This window comes from Genypterus blacodes, unplaced genomic scaffold (assembly GCF_046128005.1).
Source record: "Genypterus blacodes isolate CSIRO-AG114 ecotype Tasmania unplaced genomic scaffold, CSIRO-AGI_Gbla_v1 ptg000037l_1, whole genome shotgun sequence".
NCBI lineage: Eukaryota > Metazoa > Chordata > Actinopteri > Ophidiiformes > Ophidiidae > Genypterus > Genypterus blacodes.
In genome coordinates, this window is record NW_027466850.1 from 4,682,501 (window position 1) to 4,710,267 (window position 27,767).

Sequence of the window (27,767 nt, forward strand, 5' to 3'; positions counted from 1 at the left end):
CTGGTGGCCTTGGTGGAGGTATGCCCCCTCTCTTGTACATGATGCTAAGCTGTTAGCGCTCCATCCTGTACTTTCAGTCTCTGTCATTCTGCTTAATAGACAAACAGGAAAATACTTCTGTAAGAACAAAACAAACCCTTATAAACAGCAGCAGCAACACGCAGCAGCTCAATTCTCTCTCTGCTTTCAATTTGTTGGCACTAACTGCTGCTGTTTTAATTGTAAACATCTAATTGGGGTTCATTTGTTGCAGCAAAGGAACAAGGAAGAGAAGAAACACAAACACAGAACAAACTCACCACAGCTGCACGTCTCCTGCCTCTAAACACACCACAGCTACACACAGACCATGACATTGTGTTGAAACACATAGCTAAACGTGTTAACTTGAACTCTCAGTGATTATTTAGAGGAGTTTCTGCATTTGTCATCACTTCTCTAATGATGGAATGAAGGGAGTGCAGCTAAAGTGACACTGCAGGTGAAATCTGCATTATGGCTTTAATTCAGTCTAATGTGTGAACAAATGTACTGATACACATGCCACTGAAGGGAGATGGCATGTAGTGGTTGTGTGTGTGGGACCGTGTGTGTGTGTGTGTGTGTGTGTGTGTGTGTGTGTGTGTGTGTGTGTAAGCATCTGCTGCCAGCATGCTGGAGGCCTCATATCAATATTTTATCATATTGGTTACAGCACTGTTAATTAGCAGAGATGAAGGGATCCAGCTTGTTTTGGTGTCACATGGAATCTTATAAACACAGGCACACACACACAGGCACACACACAGTTACATCCATATATACACACTCCTGTTGCTACACAATCAATCAACTCATACGGTCATGTGTCACGCACTCACACAAATATGCACAACTAGGAAACAAATGTCTCCTTTACAATCACACACACACACACACACACACACACACACACACACACACACACACAATCATGTACTTTCCCTCAGATGAGATGAGATGTGAGCTTGTTTTCATTATGCAAATCACCTGACACAGAACATGCTTATGTGTTTGTGTTTGTGTCAGGGATTGGAGGTTGTTCTGCTTTTCAAAACTAGAGCAGCATGCAGACACACACACACACACACGCACACACACACGCACACACAGCTGCAAGCCACATCTCCCTCACATCCCCTGATATTGGAGTTAAAATTGCAGATCTGATATTTGAATATTGATGCTCGCCCCAACACACACACACACACACACACACACACACACACACACACACACACACACACACACACACACACACACCCTGCCTGTTTAGAGCAGTTTTAATGAGCTCACTCTCTTTCCTTTCATTCTGACTGAGGCGGCTGAACAACAAGGGAGCGATAAAGTGGAATCATCTCTGTATCGATTCATTCATAACAGACATTTTCATATATTTTAGAACAAACCTGTAGCTTGTTATCAACCTCTAGTGTACAGAGTGTGGAAATGTAGAATTCAGATAGAGAGGAGAAGTGAATTTGTCCTGTTTGTGTCAATCACCACAGAATATGCAGGATTCCTTAGCTTCAGTATTAAAACATTGAAATTGTGGTGGAAATTTTGGAGGAAAATAAAAAATTGATGATAAGAATGTGATTTGATGTGCAGAGATTTTTCTTTTTTCTTTTTCTCTTACTTTGTTAAAGTTTAAACAGATAATCACTCTGCTGTAGATGACAACAACAAAATTAGCACATGAACGGCAGAGAAACTGTAAAACTGAATGGATCTAAAAAATAAGAGCCTGATGTTCCCCTGAGTTGAAAGCTTCAGAAGAAATTAAAATGCTTGTATCTCAAAGTATACGTCTAATTAGGAAAGTGTGTGTGTGTGTGTGTGTGTGTGTGTACAGTGCTGGAGGCTGCAGAGAAGACTAATGTAGTGGAAAATGTGCCTTAGCTGGGCCATGAAATAATGACGTGACTCTGTGACTTAATCATGTTGACACTTGCAGCCTTTTCTCCGTCTCTCCTGCGCCCCCTCCTCTCTCTGTGACCCTGACAGCATCTCTAATGCACATCACTACATTTCATTTGATTGCTGTTTTAGTGAATTGTGCACCAATCCTTCAAATCTGTAAGAACCTGTAGACAAATGAAGCTAAACACACTGCAGTTTATGGATGATGATGATGATGAGGATGAAACTGACGCTTCTCTCTGCTTGTCTCTTGGTTTGATTGATTGAATTGTGTCAGTTCACAATTGTCAGATCAAATGCCGAACTCTCTGCTCTGTGTTGGGGGACACACACACACACACACACACACACACACACACACACACACACACGGGGGTTCTACCTCTAAACTCCACAAAACACCAGGCATAGTCGGAAGATAGCGTTGTTGTTCTTTTATTTCAGGCCTCCAAGGTGCAAAAGCTACAAAAGAAAAATGCACAGGACTGCCAAACAAAAATTACCTTACAAAACAGGTTTCACACTCTAAGGAAAAAAAAAAGGAGTTCCTCAATAACTCTAACAGGTTTCCAATGTTTCCCAAAACTAAACTTGACTCAATACTAAGCACGCCACTGTTACCTTCGGTGTAACCAAACCACGACTGCCCGCTTCCAGGCTGAGTCTCCTTTTATTTCCATAGCCCCTCCCACTGGGCTTTAAACAATTTCATAAATCAATTAATCCAATTTCTACTCAGAAAAACAGCAGTCACAGTTACCTTAACCTCAAATATAAATTACACAAATTATCCCTACTATATCTCATTCTACAGAAATGTAAAGCAGGTCATTTGTAACTCAAAGAATGGATTCCGCAATGGATTCTGACAAATTATTCCCTTTCACGTCACCGTGCAAGGGCGCGAAACCATTCCGTTTAAACAAAGCAAATGTGACGCTTCTGGTTGGCCAACCCACTCCGGCTGGGACATCGCGGAGCGAGCGCGCAGCGCATCTCAAGCCGCATGCTGCGTAAATGTAAGTTGCGATCACCAGTGTGCCGCTTTGGTTGCTGTGAAATTGTAACGGGGTTATTCAAACTGAGAGACACACACACACACACACACACACACACACACACACACACACACGTAACTCAAAGTCCAGACTCCTAATTTAACGACTTTGTGCGTTGTTTGATTGGAATTTCCAAGTTGCTGCAGCGTTACGTTCCATCTCTCTATCTGATCCTCTGCCTTTGGTCTCAGGTTTAACTCCAGGCTGTGTTGTGTGTTGTCCTTTAACAATAACTCCAAACTAATGAACCACTCCTCGGTCCTTTCCTCTGTCTTTTCCAGGTGGCTGCACCTTTGAGGAATCCTACAGCAGCTGTGGTTACAGCGTCTCCCTGGGAACCAGTGGATTTACATGGGAACAAGTCAACACCTGGGAGAAGCCCACCCTGGATCCTGCTCTGCCCACAGGTAGGATGTGATGATGATGATGATGATGAAGGAGAGAGATACAGACAAAGTGGCTGATGTTTAATAGCTTTGGTGGTTTCCCCTGATATTTTCCGGTTGTTACAGAAACATTGTATCTGTTATTTTGTACAGTTTAACAGACCCCAGTTATCGTTTCTTCACATTTTGCTCAGTGGTCCTCCAGCCGTCCACAGACAGGATCAATCTGATGGTCCATATTTCAGAGCTTTTATACAGCAGCTGTCAAGTATCTACAAAGGAGATGAACTTGTGCTTTCTTCTCTCTCTCCCTCTGCCTCTGTCTCAGTTGGCAAACAGACACACAGTATATCAGGAGACAGAGAGCAGCCTGACCCCAGCTGGGTCCCCCTGTCAAATGCCAAATGGCAATCAGGCTCCCTGTCTGTCAGTCTTATTCTCTCATACAGCTCTGCCCTTTTGTGCTCTGTCTCTCTCTCTCACACACATACACACACACACACACACACAGACCTCTCTCCATTTCAACTCTGCTCTCTTCTGGGTCTTTTCTGACTGACAGGACTGTTTATCAGACTCAGAAGTGTCAAAGCAGCAGAAATGCATAAAGGAATGCAAATCGCACCAAGTCTTTGCTCCCCTTTCTTATTTTCGGCCCATTATTAATATTTCACACGGTTGTCCTCTGACCTCCCTTCTCCCTCCCATTTCATACATCATCTCTCTGTCATGCCAATTATCACTCTCATACATCATTATCATTATCATCAAGCGGTGGAGAGGAAGATCTGTCAGCCGACGCCTGCGCTCTTCAAACCAAGATCTTGTGCTGTGTGTCTCTCTCACTTTCTGTCCCCCTCTCTCTCTCTCTCTTTCTCTCTCTCGCTCTCTATCTCTATATGTCTGATGTCAGTTATCCATCTTCTGTGTTGTCACGGGCGATGGTTGTCAGGGCTGATAGTCATCAGGGCCTGTTACCCCTCCTCATCATAGACAACTTATCGAGTCTCCGCCGCCCTGACAGCAATATATCTGACAAGGCTTGACAAGAACAAATTGTCTGTCAGTCTCTTTCTAACTCTGTCTCTGTTAGTCCTTTTCCCTCATATGGGCCCTGGACCCACAATGGACCCACCAGAGCTACAGGACCAGCAACAAAGACTACTGGTCGTCTAAGCTTGGGTTGAAAGAGTACAAACTATCATTATTAGTGTTGTTAGTGTTATTATTGTGTGACTGGGCTGAGCTGCAGCACAGGCAGACTCTCGCTCTGAAGTGGCTGTGACTGATGGGATGTGATGCGGGGACCAGTTGGTGTTTGATATTGTCAGGCGTTTGCTCGCCATTGATCAGTTGCCACAGACGCAGAATGTGTTGCATGAAGGGAAGCACAAAGGGAAGGAAGATGGTGCCAGCAGGAATCAATGGAAGCAAAGGAGCAGCAACTCCACTAACACAGGTTCAGAGAGGGGGCGTTGGTAGGAAGATGTTTTTAAGGTGAAGTTGTAATTCAGACAGTTTGAACTCCTTTCCCTAGCAGAGTTCCATTCAAAGGGATGTAGCAGCTTGTTCTCTTTTGTATCTCTGCCTTATCTGGACTCTGTCTGACTGAGGCCACCTATAACCCAGAGGCACATCTCACTCTCAGAGGGATGAAGCTTTATGAATGAGGCGTGGGAGGAGGATTTTATCTCTCTATCTGTCACTTCTCTGTATTTACACCTCCCTACTTGTGACAGAGATCCGTCACAATCCAAGCTCCAAGCTCAGGCCAACCGGGTCGCCATCCAATCACAATGTGACGGCTTCACAAGCTAAAACGTTAAAGATCCTACAGACACCAGTCATTCGACACCATCATACATTAATGCAATATACATTTACTACTAGAATCCTGTTTTGGGCTCTTCCATAGTATTGTTGTGTATGATGGATAGATAGATGATAGATAGATATACTTGATTGGTCCCAAACTGGGTCTATCTATGATACCATTGATGTAGAGTCTAACACACTCTTGACAGCGTGTAGATTGCCGTGAGATGAACACTCGCTTGATCTCCTCAGCTCCATTTAGACATAGTTGTCATATAATCTATACATCTCATATCTTGCGGTTTGGGAAGATTGGAACGTGTGAGCACTTTAAGTACGACTGTGGACGTGGTGAAGATCTAATCAAGACAACTGGAACACACAGTCTGTCATCAGCTAATAATGTGTGTTCCTGACAGCTCATACATTGGAAATGTGTGTGTGACTGTCTTTAGTCATTGGTTCTTCAAAACGCCAAACACACACACACACGGATGCATTTATACCTGATTACTTCTCTAAATCATGACAAGCGTGTGTTTGGAGAAACTGCAGTAAATTTCACTGTCAAACTTCAACAAAGCAGCAAATCACCAGAGAGGAGAAGGGAGAGAGGCGCACACACACACACACACACACACACACACACACACACACACACACACACACACACACACACACACACACACACACACGCACGCCTGTTATTACCTTCAAACCCTCAAACATCAGGCTGCACAGAGCAAACTAACACAAACATCAAAGGCAGGTTGTGTGTTCTGCACCCATCAACATCATTGTCACTAACTGAAATGTGAACATGACAGGAGAGAGACCCATGCTGCTGTTGTTGCTGGTGGCGTACATGTGAACTGAAGCATCATTAGGTTGTGTGTTGTTGCTGTGGCCTTGCATCAATTAGCCACTGACTGGATTCATACGCTGATGACATCGTGCGAGGAGCCGACCTGTACATCAGGAGCAGTTTGGGGTTCGGTGTTCTTGTTCAGAAAGACTCTGAGGGGAACGTTGTGATTCTGCTCCACCATCCTGAGCGTGTAGGTGGAATAAATGTAAATATAATGATTAATGAGGATCTCCAGTGTGAGCAGCAAGAGGAGGAGGAGGAGGAGGAAGGTCAAGGATCTGACCTCTGTGACCTCATGTCAAATGCTTTTATATGCTTTCTTCATTGTATGGCAAATGGCGTGACAGAGAGGTGTGTGTGTGTGTGTGTGTGTGTGTCGATAGACGGAGAGGTTGGAATGGACAGAGGCTTCATCTTCACATAGAGGGGGAGTAATGAAAGAGGACTCGCCCCCCCACCCCTCACCCTGAGGTCCTCAGTTTGGCTGAGTGTGTGTTTGTGTCCATGCCATTTTGTTTCCATTCACCTCTTTTTAAACCTTATTAACCATATATTTTCAACTAGGTGCTAAAAGGAGAGAGAGAGAGAGAGAGCTGCCCAAATGTGTGGATAAGTTTGTGTGTCTGCATGATTGGTTAACAAGCAGAGCGCAATGAAATAACATATTTGGAGATCAGCCAAATAACAAATGTCAGAGGCTTTTAAAATCTACCTTTCTCTCTCTTTCTGTCTCTGTCTTTCTGTCTGTCTGTCTGTCTGTCTGTCTGTCTGTCTGTCTGTCTCTCTCTCTTTCTATATTTCTGTCTCTCTGTCTCTCTGTCTCTCTGTCTCTCTCTCTTGTTCTTTCTGTCTTTCGCTCTCTGTCTGTCTCTCTCCCTTGCTCTGTCTTGCTCTCTTGCCCTATCTCGCTCTCTCTCACTTCGCTCTTTCGCTTCGTTCTCTCTTGCCTCATTCTCCCTCCATCTCTCCCTCTCTCTCTCTCTCTCTCTCTCTCTCTCTCTCTCTCCTCTGTATGTGTGCCTGTGTACTGTGTGTACTATGTGTTTAGTGTACTATTTCATGTGTTGTCGCCAGAGTAATATATATATATAAACAGTATATATTCTATCATATTAGTATCTGTAGTGTATCATATTCCATATCTGTGTATCTGTCCCTATCCTAACCTCTCTTCTCCTTGTTGCCTTGCTGTGTTTGTGCGCTTGTGTGTGATATTTCAGCTGATGTTGTGCGTGTTGTTTATTTATAGCTGTAGTGTTTTTTCTTATGTTTGTCATTAGAGAAATGCAGAAACGCAGCTTTGTGTCCCGTGTTTCTAAAGTGGTATGAGGATATAAACCAGGAGAGTTTGCGGTTTGATGGCTGACAGACAAACTTGGCTGAGGCTTCCTGTGAGGTAGAGGAGGTAGATAGTGCAGATGAAGCTGGAATGATCCCTGGAGGGAGATGAGGTGGTTAGAGCCGCTCACACCAGGATGCAGATATAAATAGAAGCATTTAGAGGACTGAAGGTGTGAAACTCAGGAAGCTTCACACACACGTTTACAGTTTATCACACACATGTAATATCACAATAATGTCGACATCAGTGTGATACTGTAAACCTCAGTCCATGTCACCTTCATCGATCTTCATCTTCCTCTCTGCCACCGCCAACAGATGTCACACTGAAGCTCACTCAACCTTCAGAGACTCACTTCCCCCACGTCACTCTCTCTGCCTCTCTCTCTCTCTCTCTCTTTCTCTCTCACACTCACTCACTCACTCACTCACTCACTCTCGCTCTCACTCATTCTTGCGCTCTCTCTCTGTCTCTTCCTCGCTCTCTCTCTTTCCCTCTCGCTCTCACTCTCCCTCTCTCGCTCTTACTTTCTCTCTCTCACTCTCTCTTGCTCTCTCTCTCTCCCTATCGCTCTCACTCTCTCTTTCTCTCTCTCTCACTCTCTCTTGCTCTCTCTCTCTCTGTCTCTTCCTCGCTCTCTCTCTCTCTCTCTCTCCCTCTCTCTCTCCCTCCCCCTCTCCCTGTGTGTTTCTGCCTGCGTCTGTATTCATTTCAGATTAGTTTGCATTTATTAAGTCTTTATTTTCTTTTATTTTCTCTGTCATATTGCACGATTTCCTCTTTCCTCATGGCGTTCTGCTGGCTTGCATAAGTTCGACAGCGAGATGAAAAGTGCCCCGGTGTTTTTTTTTTTCCTTTCTCAGGGTTTTGGGAGGTTTTAAAGCAAGTCTGAGCTCAGCTAACAGTGCCAGAGGTGTGTGTGTGTGTGTGTGTGTGTGTGTGTGTGTGTACCTTGTCATTTGCAGCATTGATGTTTGCATTGACTGACAGTCCCGGACCCAAACTGTATCGCTGAAAGCCTTCCAGCTCTACCTGTCTACTCTTTCTTTGTGATTTTCAAATTCTTCTCTCTCTCTCTTTCCCTTCTTCCGTCTCCACACCTTCTTCCTCCCAGACATTCATTCCTCCTGAGGCGTCTTTGTCCTAAATTTGCCTCGGAGTTAGCGTAGATGTTATTCTGTAGATGTGGCAGTTTGACAGTGACGTATGATTGAACTGTGGCGAATGTCTCAAGTTGTGTTTTGACGTTTCTCCGTTTGTGTTTTCATGTGATTGTGTGTCGCTGCTGCCTGCCTGCCTCCTGTTTTCCTGAGAGAGGCTGAAAACAAATCAGCACTAATCAGAGAGCGCCTCACCACTCAGCTGTGTCATATATTTAACGCAGACACACACACACGGAGACAGATGCTCTCACACAGTCGCGTACATTTGCATGCATACGCGCGCACACACACACACACACAGACGTCACACACCGTGCCTTGTTTCATGCTGCCATCAGTAATAGACTTCTGAATTATAGGTTGTCACAGCCATACAACATTAATGCCCCCTGTGTGTGTGTGTGTGTGTGTGTGTGAGTGTGTGTGTGTGTGGAGTAAGCGTGTGTGTGGAGTGGCTGTTGATGTGTACAGAGGTTAAATATCCTGACGGCGTTTTTGGTGGCCAGCAGTGATTGGAGAGCCCTTGTCGGCGCCAACTTGATTGCGTTTGTGATTTGTGGGTGGACAGGAAGTGGCGAGGGAAGGATGGAAAATTGACAATTAAGCTGAGCTCTAATGACGGAGTGACGGGGTGACGGGCAGAGGTTGTGTAAATGCCAAGGGTCTTTGTTAACACAGGAAGAGAGGAATTTGTAAAATGTTTAACTTTGGCTTTGAGAGAGACAAAGAGATGAAAGAAATGACTAGAAATGGCAAATAGATTCATACGGAGAGAGAGAAATGTCACTCTTCCTCCTGAATCATTCATCCTCCTCAGGAAGACGGCAAGCATTCTATTAACCTGATTTTCTGCTATTTCAATGCAGAATAGAGTTTATTCAGGATCAACTGTAGGATAGTAACATTTATTCATGTGTCCCACAGTGACAGCCTCACTGAGCTCCACAGGGCTGCAGATTCTCTCTCTCTCTCTCTCTACTCTCTCTCTCTCTCATTAGCAAATCAAGCTCTGGGAGGCGCGAAGGCTTCATCAAGTCAACACACCTGATGTAGTTCATCAGGGTGCTCGCCACATCTGTTACATCGGCTCTCAAACTGCGGGGATGATGATGATGATGTTACACTCCTTCATCACAGATATGAAGTTTGTTTGGAGCGGACTGGTGTGGCTGAAATAGGGCAGGAAGGGGTTAACGCGGAGGAGATAAATGGATCTGGATCCTCTAACTCCTCATTTCCACTTCTGTTCTTCGTTTCCTCCTGAGAGGCTGATTGGATCATTCATTGTGGTGTCACTCTTTAGGGACGACCTAACTGCTTCCTCCACAGTCTTGTATCTCTTTTGAGGCGATGTGATTGGCTCTTTTCCCCCTCCTTGGTTCCCCTTGGAGACGTTCTGATTGGCTCGTTCTCCTTTGTGGCCGTCCTCTGATCTACTTGACTCTTTCTCTGTCATTTGTTCTGATTGAGACGGTGTGATTGGTTCTTTATCACCCTGGTTTTCACTATGATACAATCGCTGTTAATTCAGTGAGAGACGCTCTGGACTGCTCCCTGAGGCGTCGCCATGGTCACAGTGATACACTGATCTGAGGAGGGTCAACGTATTCATCCTCACACCCAGTTTCCAAGTGAACCGGGCTGAGCGACTCCATGTTACCAAAATACCAAAAGTGCTTGGCCCCTCCCCCAGCACACAGCAGACTGGCACGCATGCTTGACTGAGCTTCTGGGCCAAAGCACTGATCTATGAGATTCAAGCCCTATGTCTGCTTCTATGGTGCACACTCCTGCTCCTCTGTCTGTCTGTCTCTCTCTCTCTCTCTCTCTCTCTCTCTCTCTCTCTCTCTCTCTCTCTCTCTCTCTCTCTCTCTCTCTCTCTCTCTCTCTCTCTCTCTATTTCACTCTCTTTCATTCTCTGCCCCTCTGTCTTTTACCCTCTTTCACTGTCTCACTATTTTTCACTCTCTCTCTCTTTCTTTCTACTCTCTCACTCTTTCTGCCTATCTCTCCCCCTCTCTCCCCCTCTTTCTCTTTCTCTCTCTCTCACACTCTCTCCCTCTTTCTCTCTCCCTCTCTCTCCCCCCTCTTTCTCTCTCTCTCTCTCTCTCTCCCTCTTTCACTCTATCTCTCTCTTTCTCCCCCTCTCTCTCTCTCTCTTTCACTATCTCCCTCTCCCTCCCTCTCTCCTTCTCTCTCCCTCTCTCTCTCTCTTTCACTCCCTCTTTCACTCTCTCTCACTCTCTCTTTCACTCTCTCTCTTTCACTCTTTTTTCTCTCTCTCATCTCTCTCTCTCTCTCCTTCTCTCTCTCTCTCTCCTTCTCTCTCTCTCTCCCTCCCTCTCTACTTCTGTCTCCTCTCTCTCTCTCTCCTTCTCTCTCCTTCTCTCTCTCTCTCTTCCTCTCTCCTTCTCTCTCCCTCTTTCACTCTCTCTTTCACACTCTCTCTCTCTCTCTCTCTCTCTCTCTCTCTCTCTTTCTCTCTCTGGTGCACACACAGGCTCATATTAGAAACACAAAGTATACACACAGACCATTTTTTTCCAGACCAGACCATCTCTTGCCTTTCCCGAAGAAAACCAGGCAAACAGCTGATTGAAGGGATAACACTCACACACGCAAACACACATGCACACACACGCACGATCTATCAGTGGGAGCAATAAATGCCTATTTTTAAGACCAAGCCACCATATAAAAGCCTCGGATCACAGGAGTAATAGGTCCCTGTAGGGCAGTGATAACTCAGTGTGTTTTTATGTGAGTGAGCGTCTGTGTGTGTGTGTGTGTGCGTGCGGCGTGTGTGAGAGAGTGTGTGAAAGTGAGTGGGTGAGAGTAAGGAAGATTGAGAGAGAGAGAGACAAACAATGAGAGAAAGGCAATAATATCTGAAAATGACAAGCTAAAAGATAGGGGAGAGAGAGAGAGAGAGAGGGAGAGGGAGAGAGACTGACATCAACGACGGCCCGTCTGGTTCATTTTCCATCTTTGCCAGCTCCATCTAATCTGAGTCCCTGGTGTGTTTCTTTCTTCATTTGCAGTTAGTTGTGAGTTTATATTGTATACTTACACCCAGCTGTGTGCTAGATAGCATTGTGTGTGTGTGTGTGGGTGTGCGTGTGTCTCTGTGTTTCCGTATATGTTTGTACGGGGTTGTTTATCAGGAAATAGCCGTAATATTCCCTGAGTGATTTTCTCCTTGAGGTGAATGAAAGGAAATCTAGCCACAGATCTGATCCAGTCTAAGTGCTTCAAACCTGAACTAAAGCTCATTTTCTGTAGTTAAATTTGTTTTCTCATGAATAAATGGGATAACAGATGTATGATTTGTAAACGTTATAGAGGTGCCCTATCCAGGCATTTGTCCATAAGAAACCACGGTAACCACATAGCAACAGGTTACATATGCATTGCAGTAGTGTAAGCCTATATCTTTACCTTTCTTTATGTACTTTAGCTGTTGTTCTGCTCTGTTGTTGGTGATAATTAGCGAGTGTTATTTAGCTTCTGTGTCCTTTAAAGCCACACAGATTTCCAGCACACTGAACATTTGTGTGACTGTGTGTAATTAGCTGACAGCCGACATGAAAGCTGGAAGTGATGTCGCTCTTTAAGGGCAAATGCTAAAAGAGGAGGCAGGTAAGCATGAAGGGGGGGGGGGGGGGGGGGGAGAGAGAGGGGGGCATTGCTGCATGTGATCAATATGTTCAATCATGAGGACTGTCAGTTTGTCATGAGTGCAGGGTTTACTTCAGGCCTCCAACGTAACACAACACCTGTAATGTAATGTAATCACAATAGTGGTATGGGATGAAGGCACTAAAATGATGATGATGATGACTGTGGGTTCCAGAATTACCAATAATCCATTTTTTATAGTATATTTGTTTTTAGATATAAGAATCCATAGTTTTAATTAATAATAATAAAACATTTTCCCATTATAAGTCTGATAACTGGTTAAATATGGTTTCTATGGTTTCCTGGCCTGGAGATGCTTTAGAAAATGGTGAAGTCTCCCAAAGGTCTTTTCATGATGTTTAATATTGTTTTAATAATGATTGCAATCTGGACCAGTGGAGCTTGAACCTGAGATGGACAATTAAGATGTTTTTATTTCCCTGTGATATCTGCTCTCATATCATGTTAGGACACCACACAGTGATGGTTGCTATGAAACGTGTAGGAGGAAGCTGCAGTGGAGTTTAAGTTGTAATGCTTTGATTATATACAGTAGATTTCAAACGTACGATAAGAAGAAGAAGAAGAAGCCCTGCTGGTGGCTCTTAGAGTATCTACATCACAATCAGACCACCAACCTTTTCACCAATTGCCCACATTAAACTTCTCACTCCACAGTGGAAATGCATTGAAATCCCTCATTAGTAATTATATACATTATATACTATACATTATAAGTAGTTATTACTAAATAATCCTTACTATATTCGGTGTGTCTGTGTGTCTGTGTGTCCTTGTGTCTGTGTGTCTGTGTGTCTGTGTGTCTGTGTGTCTGTGTGTCCTTGTGTCCGTGTGTCTGTGTGTCTGTGTGTGTGTGTGCTCAGGCTGCAAGTGCATCATGTTTCACTGCAGGGTGGCTGTAGAGCAGAAAGACTCAACAATTAAACATGATTACAGTTCTTAATCTATCTCTCTATCTCTATCTCTATCTCTATCTCTCTTCATCTCCCTCTCTCTCTCCATCTCTCTCTCTCTCTCTCTCTCTCCATCTCTCTCTCTCTCTCTCCATCTCTCTCTCTCTCTCTCTCTCTCTCAAGCAGCTTTGCAGTCTAAGAGTCGTACGTTTTTTCCATTTCCCCCTGAAATTGTTGAAATTGAATCATTAATCACTCACGATCACGCTGAGCCGACAGAATGCGTTCCTGCAGCTGTTTATCCTGTGATTTCAATTTCATTTTCCGCTTTTAAATGAAATAATCCGTCACATCCATTCATTCCTTAAACTATGATGTCATTATCTGCATAAAGGAAACATGAATGACATCACTGTTTGTCTCCACGTCTCTTTATGTGTCTTCGGTCCTTTTTAATCAATCCCCCCCCCCCCAGCATGACGTCTCAAATGAGGCTTGAGACGGCAAATAACCACGATGGGGAAATGTGTGAGAATGCAGCAGAAGTCATTAAAAAGCTCCTTCCCTCCCCACAGGTGGAATGAGACAGGAGAGAATAGAGGAGAGCAATCATAAAGCCAGTGATATATGGAAACCAAAGAGCTGTGAGTGTGTGGGTGTTCTTACTCCACACAGGCCGGCTAATGTGCAGACCGCTGTGTACGTCCCCGTGTGTGTGTGTGTGTGTGTGTGTGTGTTTGTGTGTGCGTGTGTGTGTAAATCAATGTCCCAATGAGAAACGGATGTTTAATTCACTGTGTCATAAATATGTGTTGCTAGGAACAATATTAAACTTTATTACCATTTTTTATGTTCACTTTACACTGCCGGGGAATCATCTGTCACTGAGTAACACACACACACACACACTCACACACACACAGACACATACACACATGCAGGCAGATAGGCATTTGGATTGTCAAGTGCACACACACATATACACTCACACACACACCCAGGTAAGCGCAGGTCCACACACACACATACACACTCTCACACACACACACTCACACACTCATTCTCCAGCTCCAGTCATGCTGAGGCCAACCATGTCACTTCACACACACCATTATCCTCTGGTAATTATCTCCACATTCCAGAGGCTGAGGGAAATCACATAATTTCGCTCATCACACACACACACACACACACACACACACACACACACACACACACACACACACACTCCTCATAACCGTGCACACTACAATGAGCAATGCAGCAGACTGGGTTCATTAAAGGGAAAGGCCACTGAACTTCAAGTGTTTGAAAGGCCAGATTCAGTTTGGAGTAGAAGTTGGATCATTATTACTCAGTAAATATGCACCAAATCTGCCTCATTGGCTTTCCACAGGATATTGCAAACACACACACACACGCCTTCGGTAGGATTCAGTGCCAATTCAGTGGATCAAGTCTGGATCTAAAGCTCAGTGACCATCTGTCCCACTCTCTCCCTTTTTAAATCAAAGCTGTGTGTTAACTGTAACGTAGCATTTGTGTGGGGGCTTTGGCAGAAACCGCAGTGGGCAACTTCACTGGGAGTGTGAGTGAGAGTGAGTCATGTTGGGCTCTCACGTCAGAATGAAACCATCAAGTGTGTTACGGGAGAAAGCCTCGGAATGTTCCTCGGGTCAGGGATTCAACTAATCAGTGTGAAAGGGAGCGGAAGTTCATCAGACTCACAGGCCACAAGTGTGATGGTGTGAAAGAGAATAGAGGTCCACATCTGCAAAATCATAGACAAAAGAGATCCCATTTTGTTTACATTTGTGCTTTTTATTTACCTAAGTGTGTGTGTGTTTCCTTTTCCTTTTCTCTGTTCACTCTGTTCACTTCTTCCGCCTACGTGACTCCCTTACCTTCGCACTACCTACACACACGCACACACACACAGCTATTGATAAACGAGACGCCTGAAGTCAGAAGACGACCTGTCACCTGTCCTATATTCAATCTCTCAATAGGTCAACCCACTCCTGACCCTTCAGAGTGAGGGCATGTGGGCTTTAGAGGTCCCACGGGTTTCCAGACTGGCACAAGGATTTATGGGGCCTGTGTGTCTATTTGGTGTGTGTGTGTGTGTGTGTGTGTGTGTGCACGTGTGTTATCGGATCACTATCAATTACCAATCAATGAGAGAAACGAGAGGTTTCCCCCCCTTTTCCCTGAAGACCTGATCAATAATGCCAATCTCCCTGTCTTTACTACCTTATTAGGAAAGGATTATGGCGGTCTCACAATGGCCTACAGCGCTGTGTGTGTGTGTGTGTCTGTGTGTGTGTGTGTGTGTGTGTGTGTGTGTGTGTGTTATATGCTGTTGCTCTGCCATTTCCGAGCGCCCCTTATAAATCTTACAGTGCACAAATCGACTTAGCCTCAGTCAGTAGATTGCTCATAATGCTATTAAGCTGCCTGACAATGCATAATAAATTACCTGAGGTCTTTATTCAGTCAGACAGCAGTCACAAAGCTCGTAACGACCCACAGAAGACGAGCTGGGTGTGAGGAAGAGTTGAAAGAAGGGTAAAAATGAATAATAAAAAAAAGAAAACCCCAGCAGCCGGGAGGTTTGTGATGGACGTTTCCAGGACGAGTGTGGACGCGTCTCGTCTCACAGTGCCATCAAATCACATCGCTATAGCTGGATTTCAAAAAGACTGTCAGAATTACAAATGTCAAGCGAGGCGTCAGATCCGTGCCGATGTCTGAATCCAAAAGACGAGGCGGGAAAAGAAGTGGCGGAGAAGGAGAATGAAAGAGATTTCAGAAGTACGCACACACGCAGAAAAGCAGGCGAGACGGCAGGGAGCCACATGTGAGCTCAGTCTACATGTGTTGACATCGTGTTTCAGCAGAGCGTGTGTGAATGTGGTTGATCTATTAAAGAGCCGTCTTAGTCTGCCGTTCTTTTACAGACAGACTCTCTCCATGTCTCCGCTTCAACATCTCAGAGTCTGCTATAGATTCTTGTGGATGGAAACTGTGATGTGTTTGATGGAAGGGACAGAAGTGAGACTTTCAGATATGATTCTCTGGACATTTTTATGCAGAAAGGTTGAAGTCCAGATGTTTAAAGCAGTCTTTCTTGGTGGGCTTTGGACCTGGGCTGCTGTGTCAAAGCTTTCTGCTGTCTTGCAGAAGTCCTGCTGCCATTTTCTTTCACAGATAAAGTTCTCAAACTTGTCTTTTTCAGACTGATGCCATATTCCCTCTGTTGTTTCCTGTTTGCACCTCACACTGCTGAAGTGTCAAAATGTGACGACTGTGTTTTCTGCAAATAAAGAGAGAGAGCCAGACAATGACAATCTACACACTGATGTAGAAGCGTCAGAATAAAGATTTGAGACAAAATTCCCCAGGATCTCTCTCTCTCTCTCTCTCTCTCACACACACACACAGCACCTGTTCACTTTACAGTAATCAGGGTAAATTTATTTGATTCTGACGCTCTAAAAGCATTTTTATTGAAAGTAAATTTCAATCTACTGGCTGCTGAGGTGTGTGTGTGTGTGAGTGTGTTTGGTACAGATGGTGGAGTGATACAGAAAAGGGAGAAAAATTAAAATGATTAAAATCATCGATTTAAAATGAATTCAAAGAGAAAGTTGAGACAGATGGAGTGGAAAGAAGCTTAGGAGGTCTGGAGAAGGGAGAGATGAGGAGAGAACACACACACACACACACACACACACACACACACACACACACACACACACACACACACACACACACACACACACACACACACACACACAATACATATTCATACACAGATGGATGAATGACTTGTTTGAATTCTGGTTTTGGTCCAATTCAACCATATTGATTCATCTATCATTGATTTGTCCTTTATTAGATCACTCCAAGGCTGAGAGAGAGACAGAGAGGGAGTGAGGGGGGAATAGTCTGATGACCTGGTGTAGAGATAGACTGAGGCATAGAGACGGACAGCAAATCCACACAGAGACACTTAAACCCCATTCATATGTGGATTTGAGTAGGAAACGTTCCTAGGGACAGTAAAATGGAGCACACACACACACACACACACACACACACACCATCATATGAATACGCATTTGTAAGACAGAATTGAAAGCTGATGTGCTGAGTGCAAAACTACACTATCAAAGGAAGACACCAGCATGAATCCATGATCAGGAGACTTGAGCTGTTACATATTCAGTTCACTCCAATAACTCCAATAAAACACACAGGTATCCTATAATATGAACTAAAATATTTTATTTTTTATTTTTCCCAAAGATTCTCTCTACAAATACAAAGTTGTTGTAAGAGAGGAGAAATTCCATGAGAGGGGGGAGAGGGACTTTTGTTGGCAGAAAACCAAATGACAAAGAAGAATCAGGGCATGAAGAGGACAGATGCACATGGACTCTGTGTGTGTGTGTGTGTGTGTGTGTGTGTGTGTGTGCACCTGCACCTACAATGTTTTTTCCAGGTCCATCTTTGATGATATTGTTGGTTTACGGGGCCATTACCCATTCAGGACACAGAACATATGGGGCCCTGTGTGTGTGTCTGTGTGTGTGTGTGTGTGTGTGTGTGTGTGTGTGTCACACTAGTAAGAATGGCAGAGAGAGGGGAATATACCTTAGTGTTTTTGTTGTAGAAAATTAGGTATTCCATTCGTTTTCCAACAGGAGTATGATGATCGTGATGATGATGAGGATGATGATGATGATGAGGCATTTTACCATAGTGTATGTTGTCACTGCTATAAACATTGTTTTATCCCATTTCCATCCTCGCTCCTGTCCTCTCTCACACTCCCTCCTTTACTTTGCCTCCATCTTTACTTCCTCCACTTAACAACACAATACAGCTTTATGATCCACTCTGGTGCCGTTATGTCTCTGCCACTCCAGAGACACACACACACACACACACACACACACACCAACACCAACAGCCAACGTGACAAACACCGAAGCAATAACACCATGATGATAAACTAGTAGACAGTGAATAGATACAAATATTTAGGGAATTCTTCTTTCTCTTTCTTTCTCTTACGTCTTTCCTCCTTTCATTCTGTCCTCCTTCCTTGTCCCCTTCACTCCCTCACCCCTCCTTCTTTCCCCCCTCTGTTGCTCTCATCCATGCCTCCCTCTGCTCCCTCGCTCCACATACCTTCTCTTTCCAAACTATTCACTGGCTTAATATTTCTGTTTATGTGTACGAATATCACTGAGTATTGATTTATGTTTTTATGTGTATTTCTGCCTATATTAGATAATTTGTCTCTCTCTCTGTGTGTTTGTGTGTGTGTGTGGGTGTTAACTAGCCAGCCTGTATTACTATTGATCTGTGCGACCCACGTTTTGTATTGATCTCAGAAAACCCCACCGTTAACTGGGATTTCTCATTTCTCTCTGGGTCCCCGCACACACACACACACACACACACACACACACACACACACACACACACACACACATACACACACACACACGGAAAGAGAGAGGCAAATAAAAAGCTCATAATAGTGTGTTTGCTGTATTTGCTGAGCATTAAAGTGTGAATCAGCAAACAGCAGAATTACATAGAGCAGGTCATCATTATGCTTTGGATCTCATTACAAATTGCAAGGAAACAATCATAAATGCATTTTATTCTTAATGTTATGATGATATGATTGTTTTATCTCCTCTAATTTGAGCTGAGCCTGAAGTCAAACAGTGTCTGGTAGGCAGGCAGGATCTTCATGTTGACATTAGTGTGAATGTGAATGTTCCTCCAAACTGTGTGTTTGTGTTGTCGTTACCTCACACAGCCTTCAGGCCACCTTTAAATAGCTACAGCACAGTGTAAAAATGCAGTTTAACACCCTACAGTACTATCAACACGTGTGTACATAGGTGTGAAGCCTGTTTTTTCAATTCACACTGTTTCATCATCAAACACGGCCGTATTTACACGCCGAGCCTGAAGGCCTCGCTGACATCTGCATAGATTCTGTACCTGAAAGAATAAAGGAGCTACAAGCAGTTTGAGTCCCGGCTGAAGCTCAAGTCTTTTGAAGCTGTCGAGTGTTTATAAACAACAGGTGCAGCCAATTATGTATGTGTGTGTCTGAGTGTGTGTGTGTGTACATTGTGAGGTTGCTTACCATGCTGCCGTCTCATTTCAGTATTGAACCTCTTTGTAGCAATTGTACATTTTTGTTATGTTATCTGCAGTTATTGTGGCCTTGGTTGCTCATTGAAGCAGTCAGGTGTGTGTGTGTGTGTGTGTGTGTGTGTGTGTGTGTGTGTGTGTGTGTGTGTGTGTCACTGTGAGTTTGAGAGGCTCCAGTCAGCTTCATCACACAGAATGAGCCACCCAGTGCAGCGCAGGAGTACCAGTGCTCCTGTATAAATAGCCGAACGCCTCCACTTCCTCTGCTAAGCTAGCTGACATGAGTGTCCGTGAGTGTATATGTGTCGGTCCTACAGTGTGTGTGTCGGTGTGTGTGTGTGTGGTAGTGTAGAAGTGTGAATAAGTAATGTAATCAGGACTGGTTCACCATGGAAAGACCTGGTTAGTGATCCAGGCTACATTACTTTGAACACACATACACACCAACACCCAAGTGCTCCAGCACACACGTACACATGTTCACATACACACATACACACAAACAAACATACACAAAAAAACATACACAACCAATTTAGCCACATAAATAAATCATTTTATTTCAGCAATATCAACACACAATCTTCCCCTGCAAAGCAACCCCATAACTTCAGCAGTATCAAACCACACACACACACGCACACGCACACGCACACGCGCACACGCACACATGGGCACTGTGTTTTCTGTTGATTAGTTTGGATTTAGAGCCAAAATATGAATATAAAAGTCTCTCTTCTCAGCTTTGTGTGTGTGTGTGTTTGTGCGCGTGCGTGTGTGTGTGTGGCCACCACAGCAGAAATCTGAAATGACATTTCTTCCATTCTTCTTTCCCAGTTCCTTATTTCCTCCCCGCAGCACTGCAGGCACATTCTCACTCACACAACACAAACAGACTCAGAAGTTTATTTTATTTTCACCTGTTCAGCTTTTGCTTTGACTAGTTTATGTATTTTAGCTGTGTGTTCACTCCGCTCCCCTGACACACAATCACATTTTAAAATCATAATATTTCTCACAGGAGGGAGATTTGGTATCCATGAGCGGTTGCTTCGGTTCATTTCTTGCACACGATCACTTCCTGTTGGCTACTAGCAGAATTGTACATCAATGTGCTGAGTGATTTAATTAGGACTCTACTTATACTAGACGAGAGACTACACAGTGATGAAAGCAATACATTGTAAACATCATGTCAACACCATAATTAGACTGGCATTGGCATAAATTAAAGTAAGATTACCCCTTAAAATCAATCCTTTGAATTCCCTCAATGGACACTGTTTACTTGCATTTGAGCCTTTATTGTGCTGTAGTCGGAGCACCGAGCGTTCAGGATGTAATCACAATGGCAGATCGCTCCCGTAGCCGAACAGATGAAGAGCCCCGCTTACAAGAGAAGGTGATCTGTGTGATTCTAGTGCAGAAATACTACAGCGGTGGCTGGACTTGGCAGCACAGAGGAGAGCGCACACACACCCACACCTGCGTAATTGAGCACACATAGACAAAGAAAAAATACACTCACACCTCCTTGATTCAGTATCTCCCCTCTCGCTCCTGCCAAATAGCCTCCGAGTCACTTCTAACTCTCAGTCCTGACTGATGGCCGGCCGCCAAATGGAGCCAGCCAACCCATAAAAGCTCCATCCCGTGCCATAAACCAGAGACTAAAACACACTTAAACCGAGAGGCGACGGCGAGAAAATGTGTCATACGTCGTAGTTCAGACCCTTTGGGGCATGGATACATTAAGACAGTAAAACGAAGCGGCTGTGAATTAAACAGCTTGAGGAGTTTTACTTTTTTTTTTGCTGCATTAAGTGCTGTAGAAACCATCAACACCGCTTCTTCAACCCTCTGATACAGCAGAAAGAAAGCCTTTTCTAATGGGCTCTACAGCCAGTTGACTTTTGAACGATGAGACGAACGCGCGCCGCCAGTCTGCTTAATTTAGGGAGACACTACTTCGTTTACATGCGCTTTAAAAAGTGAGATAATCCTGTGACTAAGGCAATATGGGCTTTTTTTTCAAAATCATGTCTACACCTTAATGGGATTGAAATTGGTACAGATCCAAGTATGTATATGCCAAGTAACCAAGAGCTGCATAATGAGATAGGAAATGGATTCATTCAGGCGTGTAAACATCTTAAGCTGAGTACGACGCCTCCACTTCCTCAAAGGGACGGATCAGCTTGTGTTGTGATTGCGCAACACGTCGTCTATACTCCACAGTATACACTCCTACAGCAAACATCTATTGATTCCATCACTGTATACAGCTTTGTCAATTTTTTTGCAGTATTACAAGCAGGAATCAGTCAAAGTTTTCATTGTAAACTGTTTTTCATGGTTTCTACCTCGTCTACCTCTTACAACAAGAGAGGCTTTAAACAACAATTAGCTTGGCACGTACTTAGCGTTGTGCTGAAGTGTTTTTGTGCCTTGTTTGTGCTACAAACACACAAATATGAACTGTTGGTAATACTAAATCTCTCTGTTCCACAACAAAAGGAAAATCAGAACAAATCTGACCTCGTAAAGACCTCGTACCTGGTGTGAGTCGGTTTGAGTTCACACTGACTTTGGTGAAGGGCTTATCAGAGACTCAGTGGAGACATCAACAACAGCAAGACAACGTTTTGGAGGACCTATATTGAATTCCCCGCAGAGGTCACACACCTTTAATCTTCACTGAAGGACCCATGTGTCCAGAGCTTCATGCCCACTTTGACTCTAGGGACATTTAGTGGCCAGCAAGGGACAGAATCACCATCGCCATCTGCTTTGGGTATTTGTTAATTTATCTATCCAATTAAAGCTTCCTTTGGACCATATATGCCACTTTATCCTCCTCCTGGTTGTCTCTTGTAATTCATATTTTTTGATCACTGTTGTATAACCCTCTGCCCTCCTTCCTGTCTCTGTGTGTGCAGGTTCCTTCATGGTGGTCAACGCCTCAGGGCGGGCGTCAGGACAGAAGGCTCACCTGTACATGCCCACCCTGAAGGAGAACGACACCCACTGCATCGACTTCCTGTACTCGCTGTCCAGCCGGGACGGAGCCAGCCCGGGCACAGTCAATGTCTACATCAAGGTTTGTTCTGTGTGTGTGTGTGTGTGTGTAACTTGATGGATTCTTTATGTCACCAGGCAGAGACTGCTGTAACCCTGGTAGACTCAAGTCTTTATAATATTGAAAGCAAAATAGATCGAAATACATAGCAGAAGGTTAAACATCTGATAAATCTGTAAATCCTGGTATTGTTTTGATGATGTCACCATATTCCTCCCTCTTCCTTTGCCTCTCTGAAGGTGAATGGCGGCGCTCAAGGTAACCCTGTATGGAACGCCTCTGATACTGTCACAGAGGGCTGGGTCAAGGCTGAACTGGCCATCTCCACATTCTGGCCAAACTCCTACCAGGTAACTCCCACACTCACACACACACACATACACATTCACACACAAGGCCAAACCTATACACACTAAAAGGCCGTTGTTCTTGGATCATCATCACCTAAAGGAACAGAAATAGGAATACAGCCAGAGATTGAATTCCTCTTTTAATAAAACTCTGACGAGCTGAAGCAGCCTCTCTAATTACGCTCTCTAATGTCATGTGTCAGGAGGAAAGGCCAATATTTGATATTTGAACTGGCCTGCCCAGGGCGATTCCACCGCTAAATCGTTCCCGCTGCAAATTAAATATTTACTTTAATTTGCAGGCATGAACAGGAAAACAAATGCAGACCCTGCTCGCATTCCTCCTGACATGTGACTCCTCAAAATTCAAATGTGGTCAAAACAGAACACTTCATATCACACACACACACACACACACACACACACACACACACACACACACACACACACACACACACACACATATTTTGGTGCCAAAGGCATTCCAAGCAATCAGCATGTTGATACCAAACTCATGTAACTGGTAGATGAACTCCAACACTGTTTTGATCCTAGTAAATAAAGTTTGTGGTCCCAAAACTCACTCAGAAATTGACGGTTTTTCTTCAATCCTAGTATAAAAAGAACAGAGGTCTGTGTCTTTAAAGTGTCTCGAGGTCTGGACTTATTTGTTGAGGAGAGAGAAAAACTACTCCGAAGTCTGGAGCATCCAGACGGAGTCATAGTTTATACTCAGAACGAGCATGAGTGTCCCGGAGAGACAGGATTAAGGGGCGAGAGAGGGAAGAGGAGAGAGAGAGAGAGAGAGAGAGAGAGAGAACAGCAGGATGGGGAGACGGAGCAATTGAAAATTATCTGAAGTAAATTGAAATATGAGAGTTTAAGTGTGTGTGGGAGAGAGCAAGAGAGCGGCGGAGAGAAGGACGGACGCAATGAAGGAAGGAAGAAAGGAAGGAAAGAGTGAAACTAATGGAGACGGCAGAAATAGATGGAGGGATGAAGAGGAGGAGGAGGGCAGGGGAGAAGAGAAATGACGAGAGGATGGAGACAGACGGTGGAGAGATGAAGAGACAGAAAGAGAGGAAGTTACTAACATTTCTTTCTTTCTTTCTTTCTTTGCTTTTATTCTTTCTTTCTTTCTTTCTTAACCTCTCAGGTAATATTTGAAGCCGTTTCAGTCCAAGGCCATCCAGGTTTCATCGCTATCGACGATATACGAGTTCTAGCTCACCCCTGCCGTAAGTGACTGTGTGTGGCATGTGTGTGTGTGCCTGTGTGTGTGTGTGTGTGTGTGTGTGTGCACCTCACAATGGTTGACCTTGCAAAACTGTAGTCCCAGCATCATCTGTTTTCCTGCTATCGCTCCTCTCTCTTGCTCCCTCTCTCTCTTTCCCTCCCTCCCCTCTCTCTCTCTGTCTCTCTCTCTCTCTTTCACACACACACACACACGTTTTTTGGGACAGATTGCAGAGTACAGACAGATTGCAGAAAGCCAAGAAGAAGGTCCAATCCCAGGGTCTTCATCACTCAAATCTGACAGAAACACTTTGCTTCACAAACCTCCAGGCTGTTTATTGCAACACTCTGACCTACTTACCTCAATGTCTCTCTCTCTCTCTCTCTCTCTCTCCCGTCTCTCTCTCTCTCATGGTACGGGTCGTACCACTGTGTCGGTGTCAAATCCATTCTTAATGTGGTGATGTGGCTGCAGAGGGTCTTGATCTGTACCATGCAGCAGTCATGGCTGTTATTCATTCACTTCTTATAAATCACTCCTCATAAAATGGAGATCTTTGTTTCTCTTTGCTCCGTCTGAAGAAGGAGAAACACGCTGGAATTCGTTGCATCATTTGTCGCCATCAGAAGGAACCTTAAACTCAGAAAGAAACCCTACGCCTCATAATAATGAGAATATAAAAGAGAATTTAATATTTTGCTTTTATCGTTCATTTTATCGTTGGTTGGTTCTTCCTTTCTTTCTTTCTTTCTTTCTTGTTTCGTTCGTTCGTTCGTTCGTTCGTTCGTTCGTTCGTTTCGTTCGTTCGTTCGTTCGTTCGTTCGTTCGTACGTTCGTTCGTTCGTTCGTTCGTTCGTTCGTTCGTTCGTTCGTTCGTTCGTTCGTTCGTTCGTTCGTTCGTTATTTCTTTCTTTCTTTCTTTCTTTCTTTCTTTCTTTCTTTCTTTCTTTCTTTCTTTCTTTCTTTCTCTCTTTCTCTCTCCCTCCCTCTCTTTGGTGTTGTGTTCTTGTGTGAGCTGCTGGCACACACAGTTTGGCCTCACTGTGCCAGTAATCACTAATCAGATTAGTCAGAATGAGCGAGTTGGCAGTGGGAGGCAACAGAATGAGACAGAGAGTTTATTTACAGTGACAGAGAGAAAGTCAAATTGAAGATGAGAGTCTGAGATATGAGAGCGGAGAAGGGGAGGAAACAAAGACACAAACAAAGGTTAGACAACAACCTTCATTTCCTTGTCTTCTCCAAACACCGACATTTGCGCGGGGGCGGATTCTCTCATTGTTAAACGGTCACTGCCTTCTCCGTCGGCCTTATCTCCGTCTGCAGACAGTCACAATGAAATTAACCAGTGGCAGCCTGGACTCAATGCCGCGCCAAAGTCACCCGGCGTCTGCTCGTCTGTCACCCCGCTCATCCGTCTCTTCGCTCTCCAGCCGCTGTCTCTCCCTCATTCTGCACAGTACACTGAACCCTGTTGCGACGGCGGCGGCTGTGTGTGTGTGTGTGTGTGTGTGTGTGTGTTGACGAGGGAGTTCTGGTGGTGATTGTTGTTGTCACCGCCAGCGCCTGCGATTGGAAATCGAAGCCAGTGGAGCATGGCTGTAATTTCACTGACCATAAGAGAAAAGTTCTTATCGTGTTCAGAGAACTTCTACAAGCTCAGAGAAGCTCACAAAGTATTTACCCACACACGTCTTACAGGTCAAACACTGCTGTTGGTAACTGCATCTGACAGATATCAACCTTATTGCAGCTGCAGACTCCTCTGTGAACTCTTCATACTCTTCATATTCTTCTTCTAAATGTGTGTTCCTCTTGTAGCTTCCCATACACGAAGGCTTTGGATACATTTTTGCTTTGATTTGCTGAAATTAGAAGAGACTAATTGAAAGAAAAGCCAATATACTCTGAGCCCTCTTGTGAATTCAGCTAATTTGATTACAGTGAAATAACAGAGATCCTTTATTTCTTATAAATTACATTGTTGATTACTTTAATTTCCATGCAACCTTTTCTTTACACGGTGTTTGTTGTTTGTTGTGTGCTGCAGGTAAAGCGCCTCACTTCCTGCGCCTGCAGAACGTGGAGGTGAACGTGGGTCAGAACGCTTCCTTTCAGTGTACGGCTGGAGGGAAATGGTCCCAGCACGATAAACTCTGGCTGCAGGTTAGTAGTGGCATCAGCTCTTATCAGTCAGTCAGTCGTGTGTGTGTGTGTGTGAGGATATCAACAGGTGCTGTAAATGTCCTATGGCGAAGAGATAGTTAGAGGTAGTTAGAGTGTCACGTTCATCACTGCTCTGGCGTGATGTGATGTCTTCTTCAGTCACACACCTTCATTTCCTTGAACACGTCTTACCTCAGAACTCAAATCTATCTCTCTGTCCATCCTTGTTCCGTGGAGCAGCAGTGGAACGGCAGGGACACGGCGTTGATGGTGACCAGGGTGGTGAACCACCGGCGTTTCTCGGCGACGGTCAGCGTCGGCGACACGTCACAGCGCAGCACCAGCCGCTACCGCTGCGTCATCCGCTCGGACGGCGGCTCCGGAGTCTCCAACTACGCCGATCTCATCGTTAAAGGTACGTGGAGCGGCGGTCTCTCTCTCCGCTGAGCTGCCAGTGGGACATAAACCAAACCGTTATTATTCATGAACTGCTCTCATGAATATTGGATGAACTTGTAGGTTTAGTTTTACTGCGAAAACATCATATTGCTATTTTGTCATCTGTAGAATACATTTTATTTCTTCATAAAGCCTTGTGGGCCCTTGGAATCTTCACGACTTTTCACCTCTGTAGCCCCGGCCCTGATCTGCTGTGTTGGTCTGCAGGTATGGAGGTCTGAGGAGAGACTAGACGAGAGAAAGTGGAGCTTTCAAACAGAGGAGAATATGATTGAAAGTTAAGGGAAAAAGATCCAAACTAATGACCCTAATGTAATGAGATCACTGCTAATCTCCTCCTCTCTCCTTCCTGTGACTCACTCTCCTCTCCTCTGCTCTCCGTCTGCTCCTCTCATTTTCTATTTGCGCTTATGAACAAATCCCCTCGTTGGGGACAAAACCCCGTCAATGGCGTCTGGGCCGCTCAAGGCTCAGCGGGCAGAGCACGAGGCCGAGATTGTGTGAGTTACGATCCAGGCTCCTGATGCCACAGTTTCATGTGAACAACAGGAAACACGGTGCTGTCCTGCTGAGAAGGATATTGATGTAGTGAGGAGGAAGGCTAATGTTGTTGTAAGGTCTTTGATAGAATTAGGGCATCGCAGCTATCGGTTGTTGTCAGATGTAATTACATTCCTTTGCCTCTCTCAGTCTCCTTCTGTTTCACTTAGTTTAGAATTCTCAGTCCTTCCACCGTCGCTGCCTCCACTTTCATCTCAGCAGGTCATTGAATTCACTTAGTGTGAATGGAGAAAAAGGTTTCAAAAGAAGCCCGCAGACCTTAATTTATAATGTTTATAACCTGTCTATCTCCTTTAGCAGCTTATACAAACATAAAGCCATGAAGATGTGTTATTACAGCCACAGATTCAGATGAATGAGGAAGTATTAGACTTCTTTTTGTACGTTTACTCAACCGTAATACCTTTATTTTGAAGGGTCAAACTGTTAGAGTCTTCCCATGCCTCCCCTCTGTTATTAGTGTAATTTGCAGGTAAAGTAAAGTTTGTGTAATTATCTGAAGTTGACTTGACACCGGAGCTCTCAACACTCGCTCACTGTCGGACACATTCAGCAACACAC

At 44.4% G+C, this 27,767-nt stretch overlaps 1 protein-coding gene across 1 annotated transcript in view; it reads left to right on the plus strand.

Annotated features, from left to right (window-relative positions):
- Positions 1-26,866, plus strand: part of ptprt (protein tyrosine phosphatase receptor type T) — a 48,655-nt gene extending 21,789 nt beyond the window's left edge. The window contains exons 2-8 of the mRNA XM_076147125.1: positions 3,281-3,406; positions 22,294-22,454; positions 22,673-22,783; positions 23,940-24,021; positions 26,071-26,186; positions 26,427-26,601; positions 26,853-26,866. Of these exons, the coding sequence (XP_076003240.1) occupies positions 3,281-3,406; positions 22,294-22,454; positions 22,673-22,783; positions 23,940-24,021; positions 26,071-26,186; positions 26,427-26,601; positions 26,853-26,866 (785 nt within the window). The remainder of the gene's footprint in view (positions 1-3,280; positions 3,407-22,293; positions 22,455-22,672; positions 22,784-23,939; positions 24,022-26,070; positions 26,187-26,426; positions 26,602-26,852) is intronic.
- Positions 26,867-27,767: the final 901 nt, after the last annotated feature.